At 43.3% G+C, this 26,744-nt stretch overlaps 3 protein-coding genes across 3 annotated transcripts in view; all 3 read left to right on the top strand.

Moving 5' to 3' along the window:
* Positions 1 to 792: 792 nt before the first annotated feature.
* Positions 793 to 12,460, top strand: LOC116395101 (lysosomal-associated transmembrane protein 4B). Its single transcript, XM_031868676.1, has 7 exons — positions 793 to 1,100; positions 1,948 to 2,059; positions 4,205 to 4,278; positions 4,558 to 4,680; positions 4,815 to 4,913; positions 7,567 to 7,662; positions 11,263 to 12,460. Exons 1-7 carry the CDS (start codon positions 1,005 to 1,007, stop codon positions 11,341 to 11,343), a joined length of 681 nt encoding a protein of 226 aa, XP_031724536.1. The 5' UTR covers positions 793 to 1,004; the 3' UTR covers positions 11,344 to 12,460.
* A 3,480-nt stretch (positions 12,461 to 15,940) lies between these two features.
* On the top strand, positions 15,941 to 21,914 carry LOC116395100 (matrilin-2). Its single transcript, XM_031868675.1, has 12 exons — positions 15,941 to 16,067; positions 16,235 to 16,807; positions 16,901 to 17,023; positions 17,191 to 17,313; positions 18,296 to 18,418; positions 18,547 to 18,669; positions 18,925 to 19,047; positions 19,664 to 19,786; positions 19,871 to 20,281; positions 20,359 to 20,511; positions 20,900 to 20,992; positions 21,859 to 21,914. The coding sequence occupies exons 1-12, from the start codon at positions 15,941 to 15,943 to the stop codon at positions 21,912 to 21,914; spliced, it is 2,151 nt and encodes a 716-aa protein (XP_031724535.1).
* A 1,106-nt stretch (positions 21,915 to 23,020) lies between these two features.
* Positions 23,021 to 26,744, top strand: part of LOC116395075 (fibrous sheath CABYR-binding protein-like) — a 13,932-nt gene continuing 10,208 nt past the window's right edge. The window contains exons 1-2 of the mRNA XM_031868607.1: positions 23,021 to 23,419; positions 26,274 to 26,740. Coding sequence (XP_031724467.1) covers positions 23,221 to 23,419; positions 26,274 to 26,740 — 666 coding nt within the window. The 5' untranslated portion in view covers positions 23,021 to 23,220. The remainder of the gene's footprint in view (positions 23,420 to 26,273; positions 26,741 to 26,744) is intronic.

The following is a 26,744-nucleotide window of genomic DNA, read 5'->3' as shown; positions in this document are numbered from 1 at the left end:
TATAACTCTAACATGCTACATATGTGTGTGCGTTCTGGTTTGTATGTTTTCTCCCCCTTCAAATTACAATCCAACAGCCTATCATCATACTTAACGATATAAAGTTGACACTGTCAGGTCCATTCTCCATCCATTGTGTGCGGTCCCTTTAAGAATTAGGATTTAGGAGTGACGCGGATATGAAAGCTAGTTTATCCGTCTTTCCTTTACAAGCAGGAAAATTATTTCTCTCTTTATTTCAGAAAAGTTCATATTTGTGTTGTCAAATTTCACTATGACCCTGAAATTCTGTCTCTTGTGTTATCATATACTCAATGCAAGCAAAACTACAAAGCAAAATCACACTCTTTCTGATTGAACCAATCTATGAACTGTCTGAAACAATGGATATCCAAAAAAAATTGCGGCGCACGCAAACATGCCACTCCCCTTGGGGCTAAGCCCCCCCCCCTTTCTTTGAATCCTAGAAACGCCCCTGCTTGGGACCATATGATCTGACAAAACAAGCAACTTCAAGATGTCACCTGGATTCTAAGAAATGTTGATGGGCAATTTCTAACTATTTCTGGAGATGATAATGAAAATTAGTCGTTGCAGTGATACAATATATTGGAGATAACATACACACATTGTTCAATATCTAATTTAAAGCAGTTAATAATGGAATGGATAGCATTGATTTTACATCATAAATGAGAGAATAGAATGTGGTGATGCCTAAACATTTTCACGTTATAAGCCATGTCAACACAAATTTATCATCGGGGTTTTATTTTGAAAGCGGAAGTCGCATTTTCCCCTCCCGTTAACTTGACGCCGCTCCGTTCCGTTAAGCTGCTCGCGGTGATAAGTAACGGACAGGTCAGAGGTGGTTAGATCCCGTTCGTCGTTAACGAGGACCGACGCTCAGCGGACGTTAACAGGACAGCGCGCGCTCTTTTCGTCCTTAAACGCCGACGTCGTCGCTACATGCTCGCGCGGTTGTGAGCAGACAAGCAGAAAAGATGATGATCTCCCCGTGGGACCGCTGGTTCTCCACAAGCTGCTGTCTGTGCTGCCATGTCCGCACAGGAACCATCATCCTGGGGGTCTGGTACATGGTAAGCGCCGCCTGTCGTCATGTCACTCACTGCTGCTACGGAGACATCCAGAAACCCTGAGGCGAGACATGACTTCATCACAAAGCGTTCACAATGTGTGCAGCACTATCATTATGCGGGCTTCTCCCAATATAAAGCACACATTTGTACTCAGAAAAGGTTTGAATTATTATTCTTTTTGAACAAATCTTGAATCTGCATAATTCTGGTATACTTTTAGTGACAGAGGCATACAGAGGCCTATAAAGGAGGGTTCTGTATAGATATATAATAATAATAATAATAATAATATATATATTAGTCACTTCATTTCAGGTGGGTTTATCCTTCTCTGCATCATTTATGTTATACATGGTTATTCTTACAATTGGGAACCTTTAGAAATAAGTCATAATGTGGTATTTCCTCTCTTGATTGTATCCCTTTGTTAAACTGAATGTTCAAATGAGAGGGTTACCTGAACCAAACACCACATGTGGAAATATCCTGCCTCGCTGCTATGAATAAATCAGCGTTTGGCCTCTTCAGGTAGCAGGTTTCGTGTCAGGCCTATTGACTGCCGAGAATTTTCCATTGCACTCACCTGATCAATGGGGATGTATGAGTCATCTGCATAATGAGCTGCGCCACCCCAATACAAAGGCGTATGAATGTGGCTGGACTTAGAGCTGTTGCTGCAGACGTGTCGTTTAACACACCTCTCGGAGAAGGTCTTGGTATCATTATTTTTCTAAAGTCTCTGTGTTGTGAAATATTTACGTGTCAGAATAAACGCAAATATTTAAAAAAATGTGTGCGTGTCTGTCCATGTTGCCTTTAATCTACCCGCATGTGCTCTGTCCCTAAGCTCATCAATGCCGTGGTGTTGCTCATCCTGCTGACAGCGCTCAGCGATCCTGAGCAGTACCACCTGACCAGCGCTGAGCTGGCTAATGACCTGGATGTCATGGATGACGCCAGTAAGTAGCCCAGAGGGCCAGTAAATGTACTCTGTGTATCTCACAATACCACTATCGGCTGGGTACTTATTTTTCTAGCATTCTAACATCTTAACAGTTTCCGTTTCATATAATTACATTTGCTCAGGTAAGCGGCTTGTTTGCATTCTGTAAGAAACCTGTGCGGTGTTTGTGTTCTTCCTGAAACTAAATCTCCTACACCTGACCGTGACCGATGACTTGATCTCCACGTCAGTCAGCACTCCTTCTTTTTAATCCAAACGCCCAAAGCCACAGACATGTCCAATGTCCATCTGTGCAGAGCATTTGAACAGCCATGCTTAACGGACCAGGTGCCCACTGGAACTGTTCCAGTCTGACTGGAGGTGGGCCGCAGCACACGCTGCTGTTGTCCTCTGATTGGGAACGACTGTGCTGTCCCAGTTCTGAGGGATTAGAGTGTCCGCCTGTCCGTAGGGACAAGAACGCTATGATACTCCTCAGATATTTTAAGGTTGTTGAATATTCTGATTTGACAGACAACAAGCTGTAGCGACAGTTGTTTGTTTTTTTATGTTTCTCTGAATGTTTGACCCTCTGTCACTCCATACGGGTTGAAAATATGCCACTAATCCCGCTGAATAATAAATCGCATAGTCAACACATTTTTTGGATGTTTTATTTTTAGCCAAAATAACTCGGCGTGTGTTTGATGCCGTGCTTTTCTTGAGTCCCCAGTCATTCTTTTTGGGGCATTGGCTCAAACATATAGTTCAATACAGCATCAAAGCCAACACAGCAGCCAGTTAGAGCATCACATTTTCAGAATAGGACATAAAGCTGTGAGACAGACAAGAGAGATAAGCCCACCAGGCAATGAACAGGACGACTCTGCTGTTCCTGTGTTATCATATTCCTCTGCTATTTTGTTGTTGATGTTGAACACTGAAGGGACAAAATGTAGGATTTCTCACTCCACGGCACACTCTTTTTTTTTTTTTTTTGCATATATGTGACTCAGATGTTTGTTTGTTTTTTCATAACCATGTGAACAGCTCAAATCATTATGGAATCTGATCTTTTCAATTCAGACAAGTGGTCCTTAACCCTCTGAACCCCAAGTCTGTGGCATTGGTTTTCACATTTGTATAGAAGTCCTGCACCTCTATGGAAACACAGCCATGGCTAGAAGTAGAGAGAACTAGAGATACAAATGTAGTTTGTGCAGTATAACACAGTTACATCGCCATAAATCATACAAAAGAAAACATAAGTTGTATTCCTTTGATCATTTATTTACAAAAATTGTCAAACAATTTATGTATACAACTTGTTTCCAAGTGTTACCAATGTTGGAACAAATGGAGGCTCTACGTGCTTCATACGTTGAACTATTTACATTTGTACAACCTCTACTTGCAGCCTCTCCTCAATGCACTGTGTTCAGAAGTCTGCAGTTCAGTCCAAGTTTCACGGAATTTTTGTCAAGTGACTGCTGGTCTCAGTCAAATCAATCATGGCTTCCTAGTTGCGCTGACGAGCTCAGAATTGAATGTTTTTTACAATATTTGGTTACTTTAAACGGTTTATTCGGTGGCGAGACTTTAAATGAGACATGTAGAATCAAATGTTTTTGATGAAATGTCACAGTTTTGAGCTTAGTTTCGGTTGCTTTTTGTGACGGAAGCGTTCGTCACACGTGATGTGTTCAGTGAAATGGAACCCAGTGGAGCATCTAGCAGCTGAAGAGACTGTCAGCAGTGGGAGGAGACCAAACACAGAGCCAAAAGGAGAGTGAATATTGGACTCATCCATATCAACTTGATGTGACTGTATGTCAGTGGCAAAAAAAAAAGAAAATCTCATTCAATCTCAGCTTTTTGACCGACTGTTTAAGCTGGCCACAGTTTATTCTATTGATGGCGTTTTAGATCATTGGTTTGGAATATTCCAGATGTCTGATTCTGTCTGCCCTGTTGGCGCGTAGAGCTTAATGCCTTGTCTGGTTGACAGATGCAGCTCACCATTTATCTCCTGCACAGAATTAGTTTTCAGCTGAACACGACGTTGTGAACATTTTCGCAAATTTGTTTTTGAAATCCAAATGGCGTGGCTGAGCCAGAGTGACCTCACGCTGACGTGTAACCGCTGCTCTCTCTGCCTCAGACATGTGCATCGCCTCCGCCATCTCTCTGCTGATGATACTGATCTGCGGGATGGCAACATATGGTGCATACAAGGTAAACTCATGATTCCTAAGGTTATACTCCATTTCCATAACATAAACCGTTTTAAACAGTATATTAATGTTGCCAGGCTACTGCTCTAAACACTTCTACTACATCTATTTTTGAAGTCTTTGAAAATAGAACTAATCCAGATTCCATCCCTACCCTTTTGTATTATTTGTGAACACACTTCACGCTGTGATTTATGTCCACAGAGCTCCGCTTGTTTCTCTGCTGCTATAAATACATCACCATAACTATACCTAAACAAAAGACATATCTCTGTTTCAGCTGCGCGCCGCCTGGATCGTCCCGTTTTTCTGCTACCAAATATTTGACTTTGCTCTCAACGCCCTGGTGGCTGTCAGCATCGTGGTTTACCCGAACACCATACAGGATTACCTGCAGCAGCTGGTGAGGAACCTCAAGTGTTGAGGACAGAAATAGTTCGCTATACAGCTACTGATGCCTCTACTGTCCAGCGACTGGTACTGCCTTAACCTCTAATGAACCGTCTGCTGCTTGTGTTTTTCCGGACTGCCGTGCAGCCTGATAACTTCCCCTACAAAGAGGAGATCGCTGCTCTCAGTAACGTGTGCTTGGTCCTCATCGTGCTGCTCTTCATCGGCTCTATTCTCGGGTTCAAGGTAAAGTTTTCAAACCTTTCCTTTACACGTCGTCTTCATGCAATTAGCAGCACTTATTGCCTGCCAGAAAAGATGTATGATGCAACATTGTTACACATGCACCTGGTTATTTGATGTAACTTTTTGTACAGGTGAGGCTTTACATAGGCCCCATGTATTCTTTACAAGGTTATTATCTTTTAGTTTTTGGAAAGAGTCGTGCATCTCACAGCAGCTGTCCAGTAGGCCTTGTTCAGTCGATTTTTTTTACATTTGTAAATATTTTATAATAGTAAAAAGAAAAGCACTAACGGAGATGACAAGTGTCCCAGGCAGCCATGAGAGTGTGACAGCGAGCAGCTTGCACAATACTGAACAAAACTGAAGCAGCTAAATGTTATTATTTCCTACTGTGACATGTTGAAATGTGAAATACGCTGAAAGTAGAATGGGACCTACTGATACGTACTTTGTCGCTGTTGGGTTTCCCACTTCCGGGGAAGGATTTAATATCACAGCGACAGACGACTAGTCAGTCTCTTGTATCTCTTCAGCCATGCGGCATGGCTCCAGGGATGTCAGTTGATCCGCCTCTCGGGTGAGGCTGAAATATTTCAACAGCTGCTGGATGGATTGCCATGACATTTGGTACAGACACTCATGGTACCCATAGGATGAACCCTAATGACTTTGTCGGTCCACTGACTTGTCAGCCAATAGCAAGTACATGTTTTCACTTATCTGGTTTGCACAAAGCTTTGTACAGACATTCATGGTTCCCACATGATGAATCCTACTCAGCTGGATGATCCCCTGACTTTTCCTCCAGCGCCACTATGAGGGTGAATTTTAAGTGAAGTATCTTATTAGTATTGGATTCATTAGCATGAATACCATTGATTCCATTTATTGTGAGGAGGACATGAATGTAATAACTATAGTGATCCCCTGACTTTTCATCTAGCGCCATTATTTTTTAGGATGACATCTCTATAAGGTCCCAATGTTATATATGTATATGCATTTATGTGCATATATAGTGAAGCATGTGTACGGCTATACATATGTATTTATACGTCCGTCTGACTGTATGCATGTACACATTATTGATCTGTTCTGTGATGCTTTGTTTTAACAGTTACCTTATTGCTGTTATTGTCTTGTGAAGCACTTTGTAATACCTGGTTTAAAAAGTGCTATCTGATTAAATGTTTTATGATAAATGTATATTATTATCATTATCATAGGGTAAAATTTCTCAATTGGTCCAATACGTGAATTATGACCAAATACCTGCAAAACTAATTCCCGTCAGCCTAACACGCTGAACTAAGATGGTGAACATAGTAAGCATTAAACATTAGTATGTTAGCATGTTAGCATGCTGCTGGCATGGCTGTATACTGTGTGTCTTGTGAATATGGGGTTTGTGTTGTGTAGTTACAGACGATCCAGTAGAGCCGTCAGGTATGTTGTTGTGGTTATGATGCAGCTCTGCTGACAACCAAAAACACTTAAGTCTGAGATCAGAAGACAAACGGCTTATTTTAATAGCAGCAGTTATGGTTTGGAATGTGACCGATGGAGTCATTCTTAGATTGTATACGTCACTCCTCCACCTTAGTGACCCCCAGAATCTGTTCTGGCCGATGGAATAACTTGCTTTGCACAATCAGCAGCATTATGACCCCGTTTGCTCAGCAGAGTGGGAGCTAACTTAAATGATCTCTATGCAAATGGCTCTCCTCAGATTCCCGCGGAGGCTGTTCAAACCTCTGTGAGCATTGAAGCGGCTTCTTAATTGGGTTACTATAGAAGTTAGAGAGCTCTGTCCGCCTTTGGTTTGTGCCAGCGGATGGATTCAGCAGATGGTGTTGTGATTGGCCGGGAAGTTCCAGTAGCATTCCTAGATGACAGAGAACAACAGGAACTTGTTTTTGCTCCTCTGAAGTGATGTACTGAGCCTTCAGATAGAGTCTGAATTCAGAAAGTGGGTGAATGGATTGTTTTCTGTATTTTCTGTAATTTTTCTCTGTCGTTGAGATGTTCTCTGAATAACATACTACAGCCTCCGTGATGCGCATGTTATCGTGGGGCCATCTGTGTGTGTTCCTGTGCAGAATATATAGGACAGGAACATTACACTGACACCACAGCTTCTCTGGGGATGACATGACCTCATTATTTTACAGAGGAAAGTGGAAAAGCCGGTTTCCTGAAACTAAAAACTATAGCGTGCTCACAGTCGAAGACACATTCTCCATCTTAGCTTAGCGTGTTAGCATTCTAATTAGCTCAGAATAAAGCTGAGGCTGATGGGAATGTTATTGATTTTGTATCTATTGTGTCATGAACCAAAGAGTTGGACGTATTAGAGAGTTATTACAATGAATCCCAAGAAGGATATGAATGTCTGTACAAAATGTTATGGCAATCCATTCAATAGTTGTTGAGATGTTTGAGTCTTGACCAAAGTGGAGGTCAGACCAACACAGCTAGCGTGGCTAGCAACCATTTGTGTGTTGTCAAGAGAAGCTAAATATGTTTAACCAAAGCCTTTATCACGTACCATGACCCTAAGTAGTGTTTTAGATTTGTGCTAAATAAGGTGTTGCTGTAATGCAGTTGAAGCTTGTAATCTGCGATGGTGTTGTCTCTCTCTGTGTGATTTCAGGCCTACCTGATGGCGTGTGTGTGGAACTGCTACAGATATGTGAGCGGCCGCGGTGCCTCAGAAATCCTGCTCTATGTCACGACCAATGACACCACGGTAGGTCACCTCTGCTGCTTCATACCATCAGACCCATATCACCATGATGACTTCATAGTTTAAAATCAAGGTTCAAAAGATAAGAGTGGCGATGATATATCCAGTAGTGTTGTCATTGTCAACAGGTCCTGTGAAAAGAACAAAACCAACAGTGTGTGCCCCGAACTCATTTTACTGACATAACCAAGGCTCAGTCATTTCTTAAAACTGCTGAGCACTGTAGTTTTTTGCAACTTAAATCAAACGGGAAGAAAGTCTGGGACTGTTTTCAGCGGCAGATTCATTTATTAATTAATTTCTATCACCTTTTCCCCTGTCAGATCACCTGTATGAGTGTTCATAATGTTTTCTAATGAGGCGTTGCGTTCTACGGACAGATAATAAGTAATTCCTCATACGCAGTGTACAGCTGAACAAATACTTTAGTCAGCGTTAACTGTAAGAAATATTACCTCAATGGATTCAAATGTCTGGCTATCAAACCAAATGATTCACAAGTCAGCACACGTTGATCAAATGTAGAAGTGAAAAGTACATCCACTGTGTGCATGTGTGCAATATGTTACAATATGTCACCCTCTGCTCAGGCCAGTCTGTCAACTGTAAAGTCATCATGTCGGGGGAGGGAGGAAGTATCAAGATGGGCTGTAGTAGTGTGGATGATTGGACAGACTTGGACTGACGGATTGGGCTCCAAGCTGGCAAAGCCATTATAACGTTGGCGGAGGCACAGTGGTAGTACAGGAAGTGAGCTCTGGGTCGGTGTCCTGTTGCTCAGGCCTGGCCCCCTGACCGCTGTGACCCCGCTGCCCACACACTTATTATATCTACTTCTAATTTGACAGAAAGGAGAAGAAAAAAAGTAGGCTGTTTATTTCCTAACACCCGACTCACCTCAGCAGGTATATGGTTTTTCAATTAGAGCCTGACATATTCAATTCGAGCTCCCCACAGACCACAGGCAGGTTCGTGGCAGCTTGTATGGCTATACATCAGTAATGCAGCGGTCAGGTCAAAGGTCCACTAATGGGTTCCGTATGAGCCAAATTCCTTCACACATGCATTCTTTTATTTCACTCAGGGTTTTCAATTCTAACCAATGAAATGACGACTGACGCTAGCAGATTTCATCAGCTGTAGCTTGCTAATGCAAGCTAATGCTCATGCCAAAACTCCATGAGTTGGATGACTGGAAACTGTCTCTAGCTTAATTTCTTTATGTTTTCACCTGATTTGTTTTAAAAAACAAAGCTTGTGAAACGGTCTTAAATAAGCTCTTGATGTGTATCGATTAGTGCTGGGCAACGATTAAAATATTTAATCGCGATTAATCGGATGGATTTTTTGCGATTAATCGTGTTTGTCTGTGGAAATCGGAAATGGTCTCACGTTAATGTTTCCGCTAACTTTCAAAGTCCTTCGCTCGCTCCCGATCTGTGCCATTTAAATGTGTTTACCGTGAATTTCAGCATATAGGTGCACTAACATGTCAGTGTCTGCTGAGTTGACCACGGAGGTCATTTTTTTTTTCCCATCTTAAAAAAGGCTCAAGGACATACACACACCACACACACATACATACACAACTGACTATAGGATGTTTGCTGCCTTTAATCCCACTGTTCTTGTCATCCTCTTGTTGTTATGTCTATGTATTGTCTCTTGTCTTTCAATTAAAAGAAAAATTATAATAAATTTTAAAAATGCGTTAACGCGTGATAAAATAATTGTCGGCGTTAATTGATGAATGCGTTAATGCGAAATTAATGCGTTAACTTGCCCAGCACTAGTATCGATACATGATGTGGTGCTAGAGGAGTGATGCTAAAGCTACGTATCCCAGGTAAAGAGCTATAATTAGGTGAATAGTTGTTTGCTTGAATTACTGGCCACTATAGTTCAGGGCATTGATCCGTAGGAGAGGCTGTTAGAGGTTATTGATGACTGAATGCCCACGTCATCCTTTAACAGTTAGGATGGTTCACCTTCTCGAAGGAAAGAGTCCATCTCTATGGACTGAAACCTCCAATGACTCATTGCTTAAGACATGGCAGTCACAGGACAGACACATAGTCTTTTTGCATTGAGAGAGCCTACACTTCTGTTAGCCATGGTGTCAACAGCAAAACCAGAATGTTGAGTCACACCTCAGACGTTCTGCCTCCACAGTCTCAGCATTGCTTCTTCTACCTGAGAAAGAGAGGAGCAGAAAGCTTCTTGTCATAGCCCGTATTTAACAGTCCAAAACCCAAAGATTTTCAGTTTACTGTCAGACAACTTAGAAAGATGCGACCAGTACGTTTGGCTGTTTTCTTTTACTTACGACACAACTAAGCTATTAATCCATTATCAAAAAGAATGTTGCACAATAGATCTTATTTGGATCAATTAATCAATGTATTGACAAATGGTTCCAGCTCTAGTCGATCAACAGTAGTCTGCTCATCCACAAATGAAGCAAATATAGTCAAGCTGCTTTGTACCTCCCCTAGGTTATTGACATTTGCTTTGGCCTCTCCCCACTATGATCTCAATCTTACCATGTTAATGGAACAATCATTTTTACATAGAGCAAACAACACATTAGAATTTGGTGAACAATTTCCAAAACAGAAGAGCACACTAATGCTTCATCCACAAGTTGAACACGCACGCAGTTATGATGTAGAATAAATAAATGTCTCTTTAGAAAGATGATCTTTCACTGTTTCTCAAACCTGACAGAGTTCTATTGTGAAGTGGACAATAAATCTCCATTACCGAGGCATGATTGTTGTCCTCTGCATATGGCAAATGCACCTTTTATGATCTACGACGTTTACAAAGGCTTTTTTATAAATGTAACTAATATATGTAATATATACAATGCAAATAAGATACAAAGAAACAAAGACCTGCTATCTCAACAGTAAGACAACCCTACCTTCGGCAAAAGAGAAAATATATAATAATCTTTTGTGACACCACCCTAGCATGCAAGTTTGTTATTGTACTTAATTAAATGAATGTTTCCCATTTTATTCTATTTATTTCATGTAATGTAGTCTGTTGTTTTCATGGCGAAGTGCTTCCTGTCCACCAGTTTAATTCGCTCTGTGTTAAATGTGCCGTACAGTTATAGATGCCTTGCCTTACATACTGGATTGTACATTGTACATGTTATATCATGGAATTTGGTTTAAATCCTGTAGTTTAGCCTATTCAATAGGAAATCATCGCCATGTTTCTACAGTAGCCCAGAAGGGACAAACCAAACACTGTCTCTAGATAGGAGACATTCACGTTTTTGCGTTGACCATCGTCTTTCTCCTTCACACTTCGCCCACGGGAGAAGTTTCAGTTGGTTGCAAACTGCAAACCTCACCGCTAGATCCATCACACTGCCCCTTAAATCCAAAGGACCTTTCTACTGTTTCATTCTTGTGTTTGGTATTGCACGAAAGCTGGTGTCATATCATGTCACTTTAACAAAAAGCAATTGACAGAGTTGTCAGCATTTAGCACTGCTTAACACTATTCATTTTGAATTGTACCTCCTGTCTTGCAAAGTTCACTCATAACCAAAATCTTTTTTTCCTCCTCTTCGCGCTTCATCCCCAGGTGCTGCTGCCTCCGTATGATGACAGCGTCAGCGTCCCTCTCAAGCAGGCTCCTCCCCCCTACACCACTGCCACAGCATGAAAACATTCCCAGCATCCTGCTGACTGGACCCTGCTGTTAATATAACCCCACCCCACCAGCAAGATTTATGCACCACACTGCCTCTCCAGTGTACACAGACGACACAGACATTCCAGTACACCCATGCATGCACCGACGCATATAAAATTATCGTATGCCCATGCACACACCTGCCACCACCGTGACCTCTCATCCCTCCCCGTTATTTTATTGGCGAGCTCGTATTCTCTTCCATGCATCCGCTCTGTTTCTGTTTCCAGACGTGATGTGCATTTCAATGCATTTGAACCTGGGTGCATAAAGTGTTAGATTCTATATATTTGTATTAATCCTAGTCACGCTGCGTGTACCCGTAATAGTATTTTGTGTCCTATCTTTGATGGTCATATCTAACTTATGCACAAATGATCTTATTGCCCAGAGTGATGAGTGAACAGTGGTCGCGTGTTCCCCGTTCATCTCGTCTCTGCTTGTGATCAGGGTCGGATTGCCTTTATTCATAACTTTCTCTCTGATGGGGGGCCATTTATGGGGGTGAGCCATGTGTGAAGTGTCACCTTGACTGGAAGTTGTCCCAAAGAAATGCACCTGCCTGTATTCTGACATGATCACAAAGCAACCTACTGTATATCGAACATATCACCTTCTTTTACCGTTTTACCCAACTACAAACCCATTAGTCTTGTGCTGGTTGACCTTCATAACATTTAAATGTAACCGTGTGTTTCTACTGATGGACGAGGAAAATGTATTCCCGGCTATTTATCTATTTTAAAAGCACAGAAGTAGCGCTGATCTGGAATCAGTTTGCTCTATAAACTTGCTATGAATGAGTCGCTCGAGGGAACCCGGGGCAGTGACTCTGGATCAGGGCCTCTCTGTGTCCAGGAGCTCAGTAAATACGGGCCCTGGTTGTGTTTTTTCAATTAAAACCAACGGGAGCTTCTGTTCTGTGTAAACACAAAGTCTGCTCCACCAGATGAAGCTATTGGCCGGCTGCTCTCTGGCCAGAAACATGTTGTGCAAGGACACACAAGTCGAACCCCAGAGCTGCTGCTGTATGAAAAATACAAGATGTGACATTTATTTGTGTATTAAAAGTCTAATTTCACTGACAGATGGTTGTGTTTCATTTTGAATGTACAAGGTACAAAGTTTTGTTAGAAAAAGTGTTTCTGTTGCCTAAAGGGCAGATGTGCCCCTGGAAACTGTTGGTAAGAGGTGACTGTGTGCAGTGTAAATGTGCTCATTGTGTGGAGGGCAGGTAGCCCCAGAGTGGTTAGAATTATGATGACTCTACTTACAGTCTTTCCATAAACTGCTGCTCAAATGGGGATGTGGGGAGTTCACCTCTTTCACAGTCGCTGTGAACCTGTTAGACTGCAGGAGAATATAAATGTATTTTCTCTTAGAGGAGAGACTTCAAACATGTTCAAACTGAAACTCCAACTTTATGACAGCTTATTTGGATTATTTTTAATAAACAACACGGGAAAATAAGTGCAACGTCTAGCTTTTAAAAAATGATTCAAGCCTTGACACCAAACAACAGAAATTGACAAGGACAACAAACTACACCCAATGGATAGTATAAGAACCTCCAGAGAAGATCCCAAGTCGTACCAGAATTTAAATACACAAGACCTTTAATATGTAAAAGATCCATTAAATCTCTTTAACCTGAAAGCACAAGAGAAAGGCAAATTAAATTATTAAACTCTTTTTAATTCTTCAATGTAAGAACAAACTGAGCAAGCTTTAGCTCCACCTATATCTCATTATGAAATGTTTCAAGGTGCAGAATAAGAGGTTCAGTCCCCGCTCTCTGTTAGCGAAAGTCTCCAGAGTTTTTCTGAGCCGAACAAGAGGCGTCTCCATGGTTTAGTGAGATGGGGGGGTAAACGGAACAGAGGGGGGCAGAGCAATGCAAGTGTCTGGACAGACAGAAACAGACTGCAGGCTGGGATGCGTGCATGTGTACTGTCTGGAGCTTCTGGGGACTGATTCTTCCTGCTGGAACTCCTCTCTTCACTCACTGAGGGGATTTATTGAGAAACCTGCAGGAGTTGAGGAGACATCTGATCACAAGGTGAGTAGTTTTTGCACTATTTGCATACTTGGAAATTTCTTTTATTTTTATTTTAGGATAACTTGTCGTTTTTCTTTGTAAAACACATGGTAAAAAAAAAAGGAATCACAAGCTGGGACCTCTTTAAGGTTGCACATCGTCGTAGTTTGCATCACCTTCATCGTGAAAAGCCATCAAAGGCGGCGGCGGGGGGGATGTGCAAAACAGAGACCAGGTCCCATAAACCCTGTTAGGTACATGCTGTTTCCGTGTTTGGTAGTAAACACAGCCTTGGCTTTCACTCATCAGAGGGGTTGCTCTGTGACCAAATCCCACCATTTCATCTCTGTAAAAAAATCCTATTTAAAAGAAAACGTAAAGGATAATTACATGTTTCCAATGCCACTCATGTATCTGTTTATAATCAGTTTTAGTTTGGAAATCGCTTTTTCAAAATGATGTACATATTACATGAAGCATCTGTCCACACATGACAGAGATACTGGACTGACTTATGGAGAGTGAAACACATTTAAGCTTGGTACTGTGGTACAGTATGGAGGTCTATGGACCTTTAATTATTATTATTATATATAATAATAATAATAAACTTTATTTTTAGAGTGTTTATCAAAAAAATACAAGTGCTTTACAGATAAAAATAAAATATCAACACGTTTAAAAGGCTAAATTAAAAATGTAAGACAAGAAATAAAAAATCGATCAAATAAACAGGCAGCTCAGATCAAATTAGAATATGCTTCCAGATAAAAGTATGTTTATAGACCAGCCTTATTTCCTCCGACAGCTTGTTCCAGAGCCTCGGGGCTCTGAATACAAACAGAACAAAAGAAAGATTAGATAGTACATTTGTTACACTCATAGATACTTGATGAAGAAAGCTCTGTCAGACCTGTGGCAGAGAGATGTCAAACAGATGTGAGGTCAGAGGTGTCAACAGCTCTGTGGGATGCCACATGGATGTGTGACCCCTGCAGGTCTCAGGTCAGCTGCAACCATAAACTGCCTGGGCAGCAAACAGACACTGAGTGCTGATTCAGTGTCATCACCCCGAATCCTTTAATTCTAACATCTTACATGTTGCCTTAGAATTAAGATGTGTCCTGTATGACCAACGCAACCTCTTTCTGCTTCTGAATGTGGACATATTGGCTACTTCTACACCGATCACAGACAGGTTTCAGACAGCAGTGGACATGACGGGTAACTGCTCTCCTGGGGACCGGATGGGGAAACAGTCTGTGGTTCTTTTCAGCCTCTCTTAAATCTCTTTAAACCACCTGTGCAGCAAAACACCCAAAAGCTCATTCATGGAGCATTCTGCCGACTTCATATGGCGGCAGATGGGAAAACTCTCATGTGGAGCCCACATGAACCCAAAACGCATGTCAATATGTTGCATTTCATCAGACTATGCCATCTGAAATGGGCTCTTTCCTGTGGCTCTAGAAAACCGATGCTATGTGCGCTACATCGATACACACTAAAATGTGAAATCTGAAGCTGAGGAGGTCAAACATGCAGGAGGTGAATGTTCTCCCTATTTATATCCCTCCTCATTAACTTAAATGCTCTGTGGGATTAACTAGTTACCTTACTGATACAGAGTCGCTATATTTGTTTCCTATACCAAGGAGCTTATGTTTTCAGACCTGCACGGTTGTTGGTTTGTTGGTTAAAAGCAGATTTCAACAGATAATTAACAGATTTCAGGGAAATTTGGTGTATTGAGGAATTATGGATTTGTGGTGTAAATAGCACCGCCATGTGGCCATTTGTAAAGCCCATTACATTTTTATGGATTTCTGATCCCTGGAAACGCATCTCAATCAGCTTCTTACTACCAACGCAACATTTTATGCCAAAGCTGGAACAGTTTGAGTTATTTCACATGAGAGATTTCTGTATTTGTATCTTTTCAAAACAGATTTTGTTTTTGTTTGCCATTCCTCCCATAAGTTGCATCCGAAGTTATTCATTTGCTTTTTCTGATGTGTCATACCATTTGGATGCCAAACTCTGGGTGCAGCCTAATTGGCATAGACTGCCCTCACATGTTATTATGAGATTAAGATGACAGGTGCACAACTTTAGACAATCCTGCAAAATGTAGGCAATCCTGCCTACATTTTGGCGGTGATCCAGCAACGTGATATATTTTAATGCCATCAATTATGAGTCTGACTTGCATCAAATTTAGCAAAATGGATCCTTGTTCAAAATCAAATAGGGCTGTGGAGGTCTTTAAACGTCACAACCATCCGCCTGACTGTTATTGTGTTTATGTTGATGCAGATTGAACATTTTCACAAAGAAAATGATGTGATGAAAATAACACATTTCCTTATTTTCCCTCTTGCCTTATTGCCTCTCTCTCTTTCTGTCTCTGTCTTTCCTGTTCAATGCAGGCTTGTTCTCTGCTTGCACTGCATTGTGGGATTCTATCAGTTCTTGCTCTTCTCTCTCTCTTGCTCTCTCTTAACGCTGCAGTTGTCACATCTTGTCAGAATGAGGTCCCTGGCTCTCTGCCTCTTCTTCCTGTTGTGCTGTAACGCAGTCCGACTGGACAGACGGCGTCCCAGACCCATCGCGGCCAGAGGTCGCAATGAGACCACTGTCCAAACCAAACCAGTGGGTAAGTCATCAGTTGGTGACCAATATGTGTTTTGCCAACTGCATTTGCTATCTAAGATACAAAGTTGAACATTTTTCTAGAATCGAGTTTAGATATTTCCCCAAACTGAACTGTAAGTTTGGAGCATTTGGTTCCCTGATCAAAAACCTCCATGTCTTTGATCACAGAGAACCCCTGCAAAGCAATGCCGTTGGATTTCGTCTTTGTCATCGACAGCTCCCGGAGCATCCGCCCCAACGACTACGAGAAGGTCAAGGCCTTCATCGTCGACCTGCTTCAGTTCCTCAAGGTGGGCCCAGACGCCACGCGGGTCGGCCTGCTGCAGTACGGCAGCGTGGTCCAGCCCGAGTTCTCCCTCAACACCTACACCACCAAGGCCGAGGTGGAGCAGGCGGTGGGGAGCATGGAGCACCTCGCCACGGGAACGATGACCGGCCTGGCCATCCAGTACACCATGGAGACGGCCTTCACCGAGGAGGAGGGGGCACGACCTGCAGACCTGCTCATCCCGCGGATCGCCATGGTCGTGACTGACGGACGGCCTCAGGACACGGTGGAGGAGATCGCGGCTCAGGCGAGGCAGGCCGGCATCCAGATCTTTGCTGTCGGAGTCGGCAGGGTGGACATGAACACGCTGAAGGCCATAGGGAGCGAGCCGCACTCTGAGCATGTGCACCTGGTGGCCAACTTTAGCCAGATAGAAACCCTCATCTCCGTGTTCCAGTCCAAACTGTGCGGAGGTGACAAATCCCATCTATTTATTTCATCCTCATGTACGCATGCACATGTGTTTGCGTCCCTTTTATCTGAGTGTCGGTGTTGGTGCGTTATAGGGTCAGAGATGTGTGAGGTGGTGGACCACCAGTGCCAGCAAATCTGTGTGAGCAGTCCCGCCTCATACAGGTGCAAGTGCAGGAAGGGCTTCACCCTCAACCCCGACGGCAAGACATGCACAGGTGGAGGAAGTCCTTTTTTTCTCTCTTCTGATCTGCTCTTTTAAAAAATGTTTTCACCTAAAAACGTTGTCTTTTTTTGGTTCTTCATGAACAGACAATGTCCGTCAGCTCTGCAGAGTTTTGGTGTCTTTCAGCTCTTTGTTGTCCCCTCCACTGTCACCCTGTAGCTGAGGATATGTGTGCTGTGGTGGACCATGGCTGTGAGCACATCTGTGCCAACTTACCAGATGGCTACGAGTGCCGCTGCCATCCAGAGTATCAACTCAACGTAGACCTGAAGACGTGCGACAGTAATGATACATTTCCTTCTTCACCGGGGACGTCTCTTCCTGCATCAGTAGTGACCTTAACCTCTTCCTTCACTAGCTTTATCAGCTCCATTCTTTTTCAGAGTGCTTATTTTACCACTTGAAGCAGTTCAAATGTAAATGAATAATTTGGAGAATGCACACGTAACAAGGTCTGAGGGTTCTGTTGTTTCTTTTCACACAGCCCATCAGTCAGTTATGTGACTTAAATCATCATATTACTAAGTATACAAACCAACATCAGCATGATCTTTTTACGATATTTCTACAATATTTACTCCTAATGGGGAAAGGACCACCTTGAGGAAGGCATGATAGCCGAAGACGTTTGGCAAATAAAACATTGGTGTAAAGATGGACCTCCAATCCAAATGAGAGCCAGCTCTCTTCCCACCAGTGACCCTCCGCCCACTGTTGGAAAGCATCCCTTTCTGCTCCTCTGGGGGACATTAACAAAAAGCAAAGTGGGGGAGATTTCCTGAAGGAAGTGTGCATTTGCGATCATCAGAGCAGCAGCTGAAATGTGGAGGTGTATCCAGGGTGTCATAGTATCCCCGAGTCAAAACAAGAACCGTTCTTTGATCTTTCCCGTCTGGGGTTCACAAGTCTACACTTTTACCAGTCCTTTATGAGAGTGGGTTTGGAGTTTTGATGAATGCATTATGGTTTTCTGTTCTGTATACTAGGTATACATGTGTGGAGCTGAAAGGCCTTATGCATACAGAAAACCATTGTGATGATAACTTTTAATAGATATTCTACAGTAGTCATTACTGCTTATTATTGCTGTAAGTATTAGTATTGTAGTAATAAGTATTCTTGCATTAACAGAACAGACCACTGTGACCTTGGGATTCATGGCTGCAGCTGATACTGACTCGACTTCAGGCTACATCAGGCTTTCTGTCTTCTAGGATTATGTATCGTCATTTGTTGTTGTTCAATCTCTGTTCTTGTCACCCAGAGATCGATCGCTGTGCTGATGGCACCCATGGGTGTGAACAGGAGTTCACCAACACAGAAGACGCCTGTGTGTGTAAATGCAGGAAAGGCTACACACTCAGAGCTGATGGGAAAACGTGCAAGAGTAAGTGTCCATTTTCTGTGTTTGACATTTTGATATTTCAAAAGTAGTAGAGCTCAACAGGTAGCCACGTTCTATAAGAAGGGATTCCTTAATCCTGCCGGTCCTGATAAACGGACTGTTTCCTGCAGAGGTGGATCGCTGTGCTGATGGCGCCCACGGGTGTGAACAGGAGTTCACCAACGCAGAAGACGCCTGTGTGTGTAAATGCAGGAAAGGCTACACACTCAGAGCTGATGGGAAAACATGCAAAAGTAAGTGTGAGCGTAGCTTATTTCCCATCATTGCTGTTATTTCTTTCACAATGAGATATAATGCTGCATACATTAAGAAAGTTTGTACACAAACTGTTTCATCCGTCCATCAGGACTGCAAGCATATTAACTGTAGCACAAGAGGACACCTAACCCAGATGTGATGCATTCACTGTCATCACCTCCGCTGATAAATGCTTGGATGGGTCTGCAGCACGATTAGATGTTCTCAGTAATCATGTCTGTTCCCTGCAGAGACGGACCACTGCGCTGACGGGAAACACGGCTGTGAACAGGAGTTTATGAGCACTGACGATTCGTGTGTGTGCAAATGCAGAAACGGATTCTCACTCCGACCTGATGGGAGAACATGTCAGAGTGAGTGCAGGGTCGTCCACTGTCATGAATATGACGTGAACTGCAGCCAAAGGATATTTAAACAGTGATTTGATGGGACACACATCAAAGTGTTTTTCTGTCTTGAGGCTTCTGATTCGTTTTCATAAATTCATTTTAATTCGTATCAAACTGAAGAAAAGCCTAACTCTGACTCTCTTCATGACTTATTTGACAGTATGAAAGAGACAGAATTGATATAGCGTGAGATAAAAGTGAACAAAAATGCAGAGCGTAATCTCTCATCATCATCAGGACTGTTTGTCCGTTTCCTCCGGTATTTAAATGTTACATCATTTTTGGATGAATTTGGAACCAGTCGTGAGGTCCCTCCTAATCCGGATTAAGGGGATATTCTGTGTTTATGATTCCCGTCATGAAGCATTGATAGTTATTAGTTTGTTATGTGTTTGTAGCCTCCTCCTTCCTTAACAGAAGACAGATAACTTACAGTTACAAGAACATGCGATTAAGAATACAATTTTGCGTGATCACAAATTGTCATTTTATTGACTTTCACAATATATTATAAAATAAAAATGTATCATTTAGACACTTTAATGCGCCACAGCCAGATCGTACTAATGCTGTGTTTCAGGTCTGGATGTGTGTCAGACAGTGGACCATGGCTGTGAGCACCAGTGCGTCAGCACCGTTGACTCCTACATCTGCAGATGTTTTGATGGATTTATGTTGGCTGAAGATGGGAAGAGCTGCAAGAGTATGATGTCAGCTTTCTTTCATATCGACCTTCTGCTTATTAAACATACCTAAAACATGTGCTCGATGTCCTTGTTCCTGACAGAGCCGGAGTGTGGCGATGGAGTCATGGATCTGATTTTCGTAATCGATGGCTCTAAGAGTCTGGGCCCTGCTAACTTTGAACTGGTGAAGCGGTTTGTGAACAGCATCGTGGACTTGCTGGACATTTCCAGGACAGGTGCCCATGTCGGCCTTCTCCAGTACTCCACCAAGGTGCGCACGGAGTTCACCCTGGGCCAGTACAGCACGGCGCACACTGTCAAGCAGGCCGTGTCCCGGATGCAGTACATGGGGAGAGGCTCCATGACGGGCTCCGCCTTGCGCCACATGTTTGAGTCCAGCTTCTCGGCCAAAGAGGGAGCCAGGCCGAACGTCCCCCGTGTCAGCGTTGTGTTTACTGATGGGAGATCGCAGGACGACGTGTCCGAATGGGCTGATAAAGCAAAGAACTCTGGTACACTCAGTATACACAGTTAACCAAGCTTTGTAGCAGGACTTTCCTTTCATTATTCTGCTTTCTGTCATTTCCAGGGGTCACGCTATACGCCCTGGGTGTTGGCAAGGCCATTGAACAGGAGCTGAGAGAAATAGCTTCAGAGCCCGATGAGAAGCACCTTTACTACGCTGAAGATTTTGAGAAAATGGGAGAGATTACAAAGAAGCTCAAGTCCAGGATATGTAAAGGTACTTCAGCAGTTTGTCAAAAGAAGCATCGAACCACCAAACAGAGTGAAAGTGCTCAAGGATGTCGGATTAGAAGTAGCACTGTTTCTTCCATTGAAATGGTGCATCGCTGCCACCTGCTGCTGCTGCGATGACAAACTGAATCAAGCAACTCTATACAATTTGAGGCAGCAGCACTGTGCAATTATCCATAACGCATAACTCATCAGTCTTTTTTTTGCTCTGCAATCACCACCCCCCCCCCACCACACACACACACGCACACACACATCTACTACATTCTGTACAGGCAGAGACAGAACGAATAGAAGAGATATGGTGAGCAAAGGGGTAAGAAACTGATCCAAGGACGGGAGTTATTCTCATCTCACGTATTCTTTCCCTGCAGACAAACCATCCGGTGACAACATGTGCCAGTGTGAGAACGTGATTATGTTTCAAAACCAGGTCACCGAGAAGCTGAAGAAGCTGGTACAGAATAATATCCTTTTCCAAATAACTGTAGACTCCACAGTTACACTCAGATTCACCAGGGATCTTTGGTAGTCTTGGGTCGATGTGTGTCTGCCAAAGAATCCCTCAACTGCTAATGAATGGTGTCAACAGTCAATAGTATTTAAATAGCCTAATATCACAAATTGTATACATGTAAACGTATGAACAGCTACAAACAAATAGACAACTACAAGCAGGTGTATTTAACTGATCCGTTAAACACAGGTAAATACCATGATGTGTCTCTTTTTCATTTCAGAAACAATGTACAGTATATGAATGTCTTCACTCTGACACATGTTGTGAGGGACCAAGTTGGACACCAGAATCAATCTAAGGGTTTTATCTGCCTGCATTTTCACTTTGAACACGAACACATTCAACAGGGCAAAGTCATGCAGCTCTTATAGCTCCCTGACGTTCAGCTCATGAATGGAGCTCCGGGCATTAACAATGAACATACTGAGATGACTGACAAAGAGATAAAAGAGGAGACAAGGGAACATTCTATACATCATACCAAAGTGAAGGGAGGATTCGCAGTCAATTCCTCCACCAATCCTTGTGTTCATACACTTTGTGATTAAGCTATTCATTTAATTAGCAAACGTTACTATCGTCCAAAGTAAGCTAACACCAGTCTGCCCCAAATGCCTGAATATGCGCTGTGATATGCCCAACATATGTAACAAAGGACATGTGACTTTACACATAAAACAGTCATTTTGTGGGTTTGGAAAATTACTTTTTGGGAAAAAACTTGATAGTAGACCTATAGTGAAAAGCAACTCTAACACTTGGTATGTAGGTTGTGTTTTATTTTGTTCCTGCATCTTTCCTTAACTTGCCTACTTGAAGCCATGACAAAGAAGCTGGACACACTCGAGAATCAAGTCGTAAACAAATGAAAGACGGAGACTCACCTCCCCAAACCTGCAGCGTGGCGTTCACAGGGCCCCTTTAATCCTGCTCTACAAGTCGCACTGAAACATGCCTAATGCGATGCTTTCTACTGAAGCTATTTATACACTTCTTTGTATACAACACAATGTATTTTTTTTCTGTAGTGTTCTTTGTCAAGTAATGCCAAATGAAATCAATAACTTTGTACAGTAAACATTTTACACTTCACGTTTCTTGTGTATGTTTTTTTTCTAACAAATTTCACAAAATAAATGAAAGCTGCTCAGTCAGCAATACAACTGCAAACCAGTATAACAGTATACCTTCACTGACACGATAAAAATAGAACCACTCTAAAGAAATGCGTATAGGTTCTACATGTGCTCCCCATGGAAATGAAAAAAGATGATCAGTGTACCTAGTATAGAATTCATATGAAAATACCCAGATCTTGAGCATGCGCACTAGTGTTTCTTTTACCCCCCCCCCGAACCGAGGAAGGAAAATAAATATATTTTATCAAAATAAAATTGAGTACATAATCATTCAAATAAGCAATATTAACGTGTAAAAAAATGACATGACAGAGGTTGTAATACCACCATTTGACAACTATAGCTGTGTCCCAGCTTCGCATCCTTCGTAGGCTGCTTTTGTGGACCGAATGGTAAAAAAAAAAGAATAATAATAATATTAATACAAATTCCCATATTTTCTTATTCATGAGAGGCTAACATTTAAATAATGTTATAAATAATATAAATTTTCGTAAAAATGGCAATATTTGAAATTTACACTGATAATATCTTGCCTCAAAAATGATCAGAAGTGAATTTATTGATAATATACGAAAATTGCAAATATAAAAACCTACTGTTGGTCAGACCGGGTAGCCAACGTGAGCTGCCGTGCCTGAGTCGCTAGCCCTGGGGCGGGGCCTCTCTGGGTCGGTTAGCATCATAGCTAGGCTAACGCTAGCGCTTAGCAGGCTGTAGCCAATCAGAGGCGGGTCTTCCCTCGAGTCGCTCCCTGCACATGCGCAGAACCGATCGGGCACTAGCAAAAACCACCAGGTGGAGCATTTCTTCCCGAGGGGACACTCCCACAAAGGGGGAGGACACACACTTGACACACACGCGTTTGTCTCCCCCCCTCCTGTATGAATAGTTTGCCTGTTAGCATTAGACAGTCAGTGGACATTCATGCATAGCTGCTTTCAGTTGGGGGTAGCGGGCCATGCACACACACACAGAGACCAGGGGAGATAATGGTGCCCGGCTACTCTTAGCGACCGATGAGCAATAGCGGTCTATGCGTTCTGTCTCTGCTAACAGAGCGGCGGGACGTTTGTTTCTACAGAGTAAAAAGTTCCAAGTTTGTTTGTTTTTGAATTTTTACTTGTCTCAACTCTTGTCTTCAAACATGGGGTGCTCCTCATCCAGCGCTCAGACCGTGGACCAAGAGAAAAGACCGGGTACGAAGCCAGAGGAGAGCAATGGCGATACAGTGGGTGAGTAGTGATCCCCCGTGTCGAGGTTAAAAGTGTATATCTGTCTTTTACATATCAATTTCTATAACCGGTGAGCATGCATTATGATTTATACCGCTACTCTAGACATGCACAGTAGTTGCTTTTAGTTTTCCTTCACTCAGTGGAGTCTTGCAGAGGGGGGTGTGTGTCTGCTGGCCGCTCTGGAACACTGTGTGCTTTCTCACTCCACTGTGTAGTAATCCAGAAACTCCTCCTGGAGGGACTTCTGTATGCTAACCCATTAACTCAGCAGGGCTCACAATATGGTTGGAGTTTATTTGTAATCGGCCACCTCTAGCTTGATGTTCGTAGAAAGTGTGTGGACCAAAAATAAGAAACTGTGTCACGTGATTAATTGATGAAATGAGTTGTTTTTTTAAATTAGTTAAACATGAAAGCTATATGTATATCCTCAAAGCTATATGTGCATTTTGCCTGTAAGTGAACCTAGACTGGTCTCTAGGATTGCCAGCTGGGAGTTTTCTTTTTTTTTGGAGGTCCTTCTGCAGCCTGAGGCAATAAATACAACCCAACCTGTTTTCTGCCACGTACAGTAGTCTGATTTGTTGCTAGATATGTTGGACACGCAACAAAAAAAAATAGATCAACCTGATGTCTGCCAGTCATGCTTCCGAAGTTTGTATGCAAAGGTATGCATGATAAGAAGTGTTTGAAATTCGCTCCAGGAATTTACAACTCACACACACATGGTTACATACATACACACAGATACACACACATACACATGGTTACATACATACACACACGTACAAACAGTGGATGCCTGGTTGCAAAGAGAAAGAGGAGGGGCTGGCAGATGCCTGAATGCCTCCAGGCTCCTCAGAGATTCCTCTGCACGGGGAGTTTTGCATCTAAACGTGCAGTCGCGCTCTGGTTTTGCTCACATGGACTCTGCGGTTCTCAGACTGTGCACACGCCCACCGAGCAGCCTGACACAGACCGTGATTGTTAATTCATGGGTTCAACCCACTGGTACATGGCTATGTCATGCCTGGCACAGCTGCATGTACAGTATGTTCTTACTCCATCTCACCACATACGAAAGACAGTTACTCTCCTTGTCAGAAAGCGTTCCTTTCACTTTGATTTGAAGAAAAGATGTCACTTTACACCTTTGTTGAAGGAAAGTGAGCGAATGAGCAAAGCCTACTCAACTGTCACGTACTCATTACACCTGGCGTGCTTCCTCTGTATTCGTGTCCAGCCTTTTCATCTCCCGCTACGTCACCGTGTGATGTTTGTGTCGGGGCATTGTCTCCCTCCAGCCGGCCAGCATCGGTCACCTGGAGAAGCTCGGGCCCCTCTCCAGGCTCTTACATCACCCAGACAAGAGAACCACTTATTTGGCCAGACACGCTCCTCTAAATGTGGGTGGAGGTTTTAAACCATGCAGCGTACAGTGTGTCTAACAAAACCAGCTGTATGCCATCCAAAGACACCACTGGTCCCATCCCCTGTCCAGCCCCCCCCCCGCCCTCCTCTGTGCACTGTTTTGACTGGGATCTCTGTCATCTGTGGCTGCTAAATCATGTTGACACGCGAGTCATCCATGCCTGGAGAGGCCGCCCCCGTCTCGACCCAAACAGACTTTCCAACAGCAGGCTCTGGCCCGCTGTGCTAGACAGCAGCTTTGCTTTGTCTGCGGGAGTCGGTGTGTGAGGTGGATTTCTGCTTAAAGAACGGCACGCTGATGGAGAACATGTTTCTCAAAAAGGAAAGTCAAAGGACTTAAATGTTGTAAAACCAGCTGTCTTAAAACGCCTTCTAATTAGAAATAGTTCACTTCACACGAACACTTGTTCCGTGTAACGCGTTCTCCCACTGGCTCGTTTGAGTTGCCAGACCGTCGCATTCCCTTCCACCCATCACTCTCAGCTCCTTTTACCACCTCTGACAGACAAATAAAGTGAGAAGCTGCAGCGTCCAAACTGTCCACCCACTCCGCTCTGTCAACCCATTCTGGTTTGGTCTCATTTGTGAACAGTGTGCAGCCAGTTGTTTTTGTAAAGTAGTTAACTGTGATACAGCTGCTGAGGGGAAACCCAGACGAGACACTCGGCAAAGCTTCTGTTTGGCTCTTCCTGTAACTGAGATGTGCGTTACAGTTCCTGACATTTGAGTTCAAGTATCCAATTCCCACTATTCTTCCTAAACTACTGGATTTTCACCTGAGGGAACACAGTTCTAAGAGCAGGGCTGAGGGGTATTGGGGTAGGGTGTCTCTTCAAAGGCAGCAAAGCCATCGTCACGTGTATTTCATTTCCTTTTAGAGAGACTTGCCCCTCGTCTGGGCTTTAGACAAACGCAGGCTTTAATAAATCATATTTCCAACTGCGGAAATGAAAGGATGTTTTCTCTAGATCACAGACTGTGTGCCTCATTGCCTTTATTCCTGATTCCCCTGCCTTCCATGTTGGATTAAGCGATTGTTTAGATGTTTTTGCAGATCATCATTTTGAAACCAGTTTATAAATGAACACATTGTATTTATTCAAGACGAGAACAAACGGGAACATCCATAAAACCTTGCATTATAGCAGATGACTCTTGGCTGAATGACGCAGTCGGGACACATTTTTACAAATGTTGATGAAGAATGTTGTCATGACAAATATGGTGATTTATTCACAAAACCATTCAATGCATAGATTATCTCAAGGCCCCCCCCCCCCCCCCAAGAAGTTTCAAGCTCAATCAAATCAGGAATGTTCTTTAAATGTTACAGATTAACAGGATATCACAAAAGATGAGTGCCACGAGGTCACCAGTCGTAAATCCTAATCAAGCTTCCCTTGTCGTCCTGTGTTGACAGCGGCCAGAAACGGCATCATCGCGGAAGATGCACAAACCATCGAGGACCAGATGCAGTTGCCTGTGCAGACGGCCCTGCCGGATGATCTCCAGCGGGGAGCCGATGATGAGGCGGAGGCCGTGTTGGTAGCCCTGGAGGCCCAGGAGGATCTCGGCTCTGGGGAGGACCTCCTGTCCGCTCCCGAGCCTCAGCCAGAACCTGTCAGCCCTGCAGAGCTGGTTCCAGAGGCTGCCGCTCCAGCTGAAGTCGCTACTGAAGCGGTGGAGGAAGCTGTCCCTGTAGAAACTGTCGTGGCCGCTGCGGAGGTCGAAGCCCTTGTTGAGGCGACAGAGGAGGCCCCTGCTGTTGAATCTGTTGTGCAGACCGAGGCCCCTGCTGTTGAATCTGTTGTGCAGACCGAGGCCCCTGTTGTTGAATCTGTTGGGCAGACCGAGGCCCCTGTTGTTGAATCTGTTGTGCAGACCGAGGCCC

This window comes from Anarrhichthys ocellatus, unplaced genomic scaffold (genome assembly GCF_004355925.1).
Source record: "Anarrhichthys ocellatus isolate YVR2014 unplaced genomic scaffold, GSC_Weel_1.0 scaffold43, whole genome shotgun sequence".
NCBI classification, from domain to species: Eukaryota; Metazoa; Chordata; class Actinopteri; order Perciformes; family Anarhichadidae; genus Anarrhichthys; species Anarrhichthys ocellatus.
Note: the sequence above shows the minus strand (reverse complement) of the source record. Positions and strands in the feature narration are given on the sequence as shown.